At 32.5% G+C, this 8,234-nt stretch overlaps 1 protein-coding gene across 1 annotated transcript; it reads left to right on the top strand.

The window, feature by feature from the left end:
* Window positions 1–1,217: 1,217 nt before the first annotated feature.
* LOC145093680 (calcium-dependent protein kinase 34-like) lies at window positions 1,218–4,974 on the top strand. The gene is made up of 8 exons (XM_079031894.1): window positions 1,218–2,173; window positions 2,370–2,513; window positions 2,716–2,868; window positions 2,972–3,087; window positions 3,212–3,379; window positions 3,455–3,582; window positions 3,678–3,777; window positions 4,478–4,974. Exons 1-8 carry the CDS (start codon window positions 1,507–1,509, stop codon window positions 4,586–4,588), a joined length of 1,587 nt encoding a protein of 528 aa, XP_078888020.1. The 5' UTR covers window positions 1,218–1,506; the 3' UTR covers window positions 4,589–4,974.
* Window positions 4,975–8,234: the final 3,260 nt, after the last annotated feature.

The raw sequence follows: 8,234 nt of genomic DNA, 5'->3' as shown, positions 1-8,234 counted from the left end.
CACTCAGAATCGTCGTCCTCATCATCGTCATCCTTGTCATCGTCATCCGAATCCTCGTCTGAGTCCTCGACGAATATATCCGAATCTTCATCTGGTTCGTTAAATAAATCATCGTGCTAATACTTTGTTTGGGGCTGTATGTGGTCTCTATAAACATGCTCCACCAAATCCGCACGCATGGAATGATGAATGTTGTGATAATGTATTTCTTTTCTATTTGCCCTATACTATTGTGTACCAACGACTACTCATTCAACGTATGACAAAACTTCATTTTCGTTGTATCGACATATCTTTCTTTCTTCGTCATCAAGAATCATATTATGGAATAGGATGCACGCGTACATTATGTGTTGCAAGCTTTTCAATTCAAATGATCGAGCCTCGACTGTTAGTTCTTACCGACACCTCTTGAGTACACCAAATGTTCGCTTCACGTTCTTCCTATCTGACTCTTCTACATGATTACACTTTTTTCTTTTTTCGTGGTTCGGGCATGTGAACTATTTCACTAAAAAATATAAGGTAGGATATATATCCCGTTAGTAAGATAGTATTCACGCTTATATACTATCCCATTTGCTTGAAAATATACAAATACGTTTTTATATGTATAAATATGTATTTATATGTGTGCTTATTTAATAATATTAATAATAATGAATTTTAAAAATAATATATTTATTTATATTTTTAAGTAAAATAATAAAACTAATAATAAAAATAAAAATAAATATTTTGCAGAAAAGTCTCAATATTTTTAGTCAGTTAAGAAATAATCCTAAATTAATTTGTTATCGGTTGAACTCGGAGAAAATGGTACGAAAACACAACATTTTTATAGGTTTTTTAGATTTTTTTAAAAAAATTATAATTTAAAACTATTTTGTAAGTTGACTCAAAATATTTATTACTTGAATTACTCCAACAAAGTGCTATGGATTGGCTGTAGAAATGGAAAATCATAACTCTCTATTTGAAAATTTATTTAACTATTGAAAGCATAAACATTAATTCGTGATTGTAAAATAAATAATTAGATATAGTTTTATAATCTTGTTACCGCGTGATTAAATACTACACATAAAGCCTCTCTCTCTCTCTCTCTCTCTCTCTCTCTCTCTCTCTCTCTCTCTCTCTCTTCCGAATTTGTGGTTGTGGAGCACAAACTTCACCATTGACTTAACTGTATAATCTGAGGATTATTTGTTTGTAATCTACCATTCGACCTGTGAATAAATGAAATTGAGAAAATCTATAAACCATTCCCATCCCTATAATCCCTCCCCATCATTCCCTCCAAAAATCATCTCGTTTCCACACCGCTATCATCCCTTTTGCAATCTGTCATGACCTTTCTCTCTCCTTCTCTTCTCTTGATCTCTTTCCATCTCTGTACGTGTTTCACTGACTCTCTCTCTCTAAACCTTTCTTTTCTTCAACCTTCCAAAACCCTATTTTCCTCTTTGTTCTCGTCGTCGCCAGGTAACACCCTCCAATCGTGTAATGGGGAACTGTTGTTCCCAAAAAGAACCTCCAACTGAAGATGGGCACCCAAAAACCGAGGATAATAATGAAGAAAGATCCGGAAACGATCCAACAAGAGCAACACCTCAAAGCGCATCTCCATCTCCAACCAAAAAATCCGGCAAGCCATCCCCTATTGGCACCGTCTTGGGACGCCCAATGGAAGATGTCCGGACAGGATACACCATCGGCAAAGAGCTCGGTCGGGGCCAGTTTGGTGTCACCCATTTGTGCACGAATAAACAGACAGGAGAACAATTTGCATGCAAGACGATAGCCAAACGAAAACTTGTAAATAAGGAAGATATGGAGGATGTTAGGAGGGAAGTACAGATTATGCATCATTTGAGCGGGCAGAATAATATTGTAGATCTTAAAGGGGCATTTGAAGACAAGCACTCGGTGCATTTGGTGATGGAATTGTGCGCTGGTGGAGAGTTATTTGATCGGATTATCGCCAAGGGTCATTATACCGAGAGGGGTGCTGCATCGTTGCTAAGGACAATTGTTCAGATCGTTCATACTTGTCATTCTATGGGTGTTATCCATAGAGATCTAAAGCCTGAAAACTTTCTTCTTTTAAGTAAAGATGAAAACGCTCCCCTCAAGGCTACAGATTTCGGTCTATCAGTGTTCTATAAACAAGGTTATACATATCTCTATTATATTCTTCTATACATATGTTTTATATTTTCCCTGCACAAAATGGAATTCACAAAGAGATGACAATTTCAGAAGCAATTTAAGCAAAACTAATTTGCCCCTGTTATACAAAGACAACCAAAACTCTAAATATATGTAACATATGCATGATACGAATTAATCTTAACGATTTAATGCAGGCGAGGTATTTAGTGATATCGTTGGAAGTGCGTATTATATCGCACCCGAAGTCTTGAAAAGAAAATACGGGCCAGAAGTTGATATCTGGAGCATCGGTGTCATGTTATATATTCTTCTATGTGGAGTTCCTCCTTTCTGGGCAGGTATGATTAATTGATTATGGTACATAGAGTATAATTTTTTAAGCAATTATGATAGAGATTTCTTATATCAGCAAACAAATAACCATGCATCGATATCGATGAAATTAACAAATTATATGTTACAGAATGCGAGCTTTGGTTTTAAATTGATAACAAAAAAACTAGCTACAACAATTAAACTGAAGAAACTTTTATGTCACAGAATCCGAGCATGGAATATTTAATGCAATCTTACGTGGGCAAGTCGACTTTTCAAGCGATCCGTGGCCTACGATATCTCCACAGGCCAAGGACCTTGTTAGGAAGATGTTAAATTCCGATCCAAAGCAGCGGTTGACTGCACATCAAGTTCTTTGTAAGTAAAAAATAAAAAGACATAAATAATCTATAAATATTGTGTAATGAGAATCTATCAATATCATGATAGATGAAATATATCTTGCAACTTTTTTCTTCAGCTCATCCATGGATTAAAGAAGATGGTGAAGCACCAGATAAGCCACTTGACAACGCTGTTATGGGTAGACTAAAACAATTTAGAGCAATGAACAAGTTCAAGAAAGTCGCTCTACGGGTACTTATTACTCCATCTAATACGTCATTATGCTTCAAAATCAAAGAAATTTTCTACGTTTTGAAGCTACAAAAGCAAAGCGCCAAAGGGGTATAAGATTTTGTGATTGTTCTTGAATGAATAGGTTATTGCTGGATGCCTCTCTGAAGAAGAAATCATGGGACTGAAGGAAATGTTCAAAGGCATGGATACTGATAACAATGGAACAATAACACTCGAGGAGCTAAAGCATGGACTTTCCAAGCAAGGGACAAAGCTAACAGAAACCGAAGTCAAACAATTGATGGAAGCAGTAAGATAATCATACCAAATTTTCTTGATTATTTGAGTTCTTATTTGAACAAAAAAATTGATCAAAATAAAACAGGCTGATGCAGATGGGAATGGAACAATAGATTATGACGAGTTCATAACAGCAACAATGCATATGAACAGAATGGATAGAGAAGAGCATCTCTATACTGCATTCCAATACTTCGATAAAGATAACAGCGGGTAACTAAGTAAACCTAGGTCCTAGAATCCACTATCTAAACAAACAGATAATTAATGATTAATATGTAATATTTGACTCTTTTCTTTGATGTCAGTTACATAACTATTGAAGAACTGGAGCAAGCAATCCGGGAATATGGTATAAGCGACGGTAGAGATATAAAGGAAATAGTATCCGAGATTGATAGTGATAACGTAAGTAGTCAAATTTAGGGCATCCACAATGCGTTAAACTTATTAGAGTTTAATGGATTGACACATCATCATTTTATTTACTATACAACTCTACACTAATTTTCTTACAATACATTGAACTCAATAAAGTTCAAATGAATATATATATAGAATTAGGTTCAAATGTTTTCACTATCTATTGTGTTCATGTATGATTGATTCTGGACCAATTATTTTAATTATTTTAAGAAAAAGTAATTAATGCATATTAAATGTTGAAGATGTAATTAATATCCATTATATATTCAACATGTATTATCCATTAATTACTTTCTTAAAATAACTAAAATGATTAGTCTAAAATCAATCATACATGCATATAATAGATAGTGATAACCTAACTCTCTCTCTCTCTCTCTCTCTATATATATATATATATATATATATATATATATATATATATATATATATATATATATATATATATAACGTTTCCTTTTTTCACATTGAAGAGTTTAATGGTCATTGAACTCCATATCAATTTAATGCCAACATAGCATCCCACAATGATAGAGTTTAATCCATTGAATGTCAATTAGGCATGTCACCTCATTCAACTCTCTCATTGAACTATGCATTGTGGATGCTCTAAAAACATAAAAAATTCTTTACAATGACATCAACATGCATGAGGCAAGTGAATTAACCATAAATTTTGCAGGATGGTCGGATCAACTATGATGAGTTTGTGGCAATGATGAAAAAAGGCAACAAAGAAACTAGTGTACATCCAACAAAGAGGCGAAGAGATTCGTTTGTTCCAGCATTTTGAGTTGGCTCATTGCTTGCATGCGTGGGAGTACATATAGCAGTTTAGCATCTTTCAAAGATGAGAAGGCTCTTCATAACATTACTTGGGATTTTCTGCTAAGTACATGTCCCCTCTACTGAAGTGTGGATAATGATGAATAGGTTTTGATCTCCAGAGAATAAACCACTGGTGGGGATATGGGTTTGTGGTAACATATTCAGAGGGTATATTAGTCATGTGTATACTTGTAATACTAAGAGGAAACAAGTAAGATTTGATGGGATCTAGTTGGGTGTTTAGACACATACCCAACTAGCTAATTCCAATCATGTTTATAGACTAATATCTAACTTATTTGTGTTTTTAGTCTTTGGTGGATTCTGTTTTTCAAATATAAATCAAATTCATTGCACTATTACTGGCTAATTGAAGCCTGAGTATGAGATTAGTAAATGGAGGAATTGATTTCTCAATAATGACAATTAACCAATTGATTATATGAAAATAAGTAACAACCAAAAACAAATTGAAAAATTGATTTCTCGATGAATCATACAAGATTTATGTAACGTCCCGAAAATTATAAAGAAAATTTTCATTTTTAAAATAGATTAACCAGTAAACACTTTTGCTTAAAAACAATATATGACATTCATTTGTTTAAAACCTTAATGTTATTAGATTCAATTACAAAAATGTGGAAACAGTATATTCGATGCGAGTGTACAGTCTCGTCGAGTTCTTCTCAAGAATAACCTGCAAAACATTTAATATAAAAATGTAAGCATAAATTTTATTAAGTTTCCTAGACCAAAATTACCATTTACTAATTACCACAAACCAAAATTACCAAATCAATATGCATTTTATGATGCCAAAGTTTATTGTTATTTTTAAACTAGAGACAAAACACCAAAGTATATTGTTATTTCTTGCACTTGGGACAAAAGCACAATTAACAAAGCTTTTAGCAAATCATCACCACAAACTAAAATTAACTAATCTATGATGCCAAAGTATATTGCTATTTTTAAACTAAAGACAAAAAAAAAACCAAAGTACATTGCTACTTCTTGTACTTGGGACAAAACCCAATTAACAAAGTTTTTAGCAAATAATCACCACAAACCAAAATTACCAAATCAACATGCATTTTATAAACGTCGAACAATAAAAACGTCGTAGTCTAGGGGTCACAGGAAAGTACCGTAACACCTTATGAGCTACTTTTTTACCCTTGGTACTTTTATCGATCCATCAGCTCTCTTTACAAACGCGACAAACTTGTAATGAATCATGTTCTTTCCAAAAGAGAAAACAATCGTTTTTGCACACATGTATCGACTCATACCCCATATCAATAGACTTTAGTTTCTTTTTGGCTAGATAATGTGAAAAGGGAACCTTGTTTCCTTCAGGAAATGTTGATTGTAACAACTCAAGGAGTTGATCAAATAAACTATCAGTCAATTTATTGTTCACCTTGATGTGCATTAACTTTGCTAGAAACTCAAGGGAAGAAAAGGTGCAACCAGGATACAATTTAGTTTCCACTTCTTTTAACAACTGTGCAAAATCATCATCTACATCGCTACCCCATGTATTTGAGGTTCCTTCATCGAGGTTGGTATCATTTTCTCTCGACTCCCACATCACATCGTCGATTAAATCGGCCATTTCGTTACTCCATAAGACAACTAGATGAATTAAAGATTCACCATGATAGATCCAATATATATACGACTTACTGAAACGATTTATAAATATATGGCGTTCCACTATAGTCAGGTGCTTGAAGTAATGGTTATCACATTTTTGACATGCACATCTGATTTTACCATTACTATCAAGGTGTGACTGAAAGCTTTGAATCCTGCTTGGAACTCGGGATACTTTCGATGTGGATTACTAGTCCAGCTTTTATCAATATACATGATGTTGTTGAAACATAATTTCAGGTTTAGATTTAGTCTACAAAATTAGCATTGTTTTTTTTACAATCCACATTGTTTTTTTTTTACAAAAATTAACATCCTACTTTATTTGTAACATTGTATTTTTATAGAATCTTACGATTATACATTTCTATAATTTTTTTATGACATTTTTTCCAGTTATAGCATTATACTTTAAACAACTATATTATGTTGTTGTTTTCTATTGTAGTGATTTACTTTATGTTTTCGAAGACATGCATCTTACTATTGTACATATATATATATATATATATATATATATATATATATATATATATATATATAACATTATTTTGTTTTTTTTCAATTATAGCATTGTACTTTAAACAATTATATATATTAAATATATATACCATAAAAGAAGAGTTGTTATGTTGTTCTTTTTTACCATCGATATATATATATATATATATATATATATATATATATATATATATATATATATATATATAGCATTGTATAGATATGTTGCAAGTAAAAAATTTAAAAAATAATAAAGACATGAAAATGTAACAATTTCTAACTTTTGTTTTAAAAATACACATGTTACTCACTAAAGTAGATATTGCAATTTAAAATAAATAAATAACTAAATTTTTTTATTGATGCGTTTGTTTAACCAATTTTAGTTACAATTACTAGTAATTTATATAGGAAAAAGTTGTGAGTAATAAATAAAAAAGGTCAAAGTGTTGGGTTTTGGTATAATACAACATCCTATGGTGCACATACAACCCTAAATATCTTGGATATATGTTTCCACTAATTATACATGCAAATGGTTTCCAAGGTATTGAACCTATAGCTAGCATGCAATTGTCATACAAACTACATAAAATACTAGATAGTGTAACATACCTTTTTGTGTGGCTAGAGGTCTTGATGTATTTGGCCTTAAGAACTTAGCCCCAATAGTACGGAAGCCTTAAATGGAATCACAACACACCATGGACAAAGGATGAACTTGAGAGAGAATTCCATGCACACAAAAGACACCATGAACTCCAAGAAGATACAAGTGGCGATTTTGGGCAATGAAGTATCTATTTATATGTGGGATTTCTAGGGTCATGGATATAACCCAAATCCATACCCATGGGTTTTATGATCCACGGTCCATGTGGCCCAACTCTTTATGTATCCATACATAAGCTTGGTCTAACATGGATCATAAGCCCAACACATATAAATATAACTAATTACCATAATTAGTCCCCATAGATTTAATTAGTCTCTTTTGACCACTAAATTAAATCCAAATTAATTCTTGATCAATACTAACTAAAATATATGATTTCATATTAATATATTATAACTTATAATATATTAATAAACCATAAATAACCTTCTCTCAAAAGTCTATCCTAACAAATTGTCCTGATGATATGCAACCCAAATGGACCATGCTACTCTCGGGTCGAATACATACCATTAATAGTTATGGGCTTAGACACCTAATCCAACAGTCTCCCACTTGTATAAGTCTAAAACTATTATTCAAGTATGACTCCAAGATCCCGACTAGCAATCGTAGCTCTTAAAGTTGCTGTCAAACTCTGAACAAATCAAATGACATGTCTATTAGATAAGGGATCATATATTCCTCCATTCTAGATATCGTATGGACTGAGACATGGATTATAATCATTCTCTCTGTCCATTTTTTGTTTCCCGATTTCCGATTTATGACG

The sequence above is a fragment of the Lactuca serriola genome, chromosome 3 (assembly GCF_051521515.1).
Source record: "Lactuca serriola cultivar US96UC23 chromosome 3, Lser_US96UC23_V15, whole genome shotgun sequence".
Taxonomy (NCBI): Eukaryota; Viridiplantae; Streptophyta; class Magnoliopsida; order Asterales; family Asteraceae; genus Lactuca; species Lactuca serriola.
Note: the sequence above shows the minus strand (reverse complement) of the source record. Positions and strands in the feature narration are given on the sequence as shown.

Coding starts and splice junctions, on each gene's coding strand:
- LOC145093680 (XM_079031894.1), top strand. CDS start 1,507: ATGGGGAACTGTTGTTCCCAAAAAGAACCTCCAACTGAAGATGGGCAC. Junction 2,174..2,369: donor ATCAGTGTTCTATAAACAAG/GTTATACATATC, acceptor GATTTAATGCAG/GCGAGGTATTTAGTGATATC. Junction 3,380..3,454: donor TCAAACAATTGATGGAAGCA/GTAAGATAATCA, acceptor AAAATAAAACAG/GCTGATGCAGATGGGAATGG.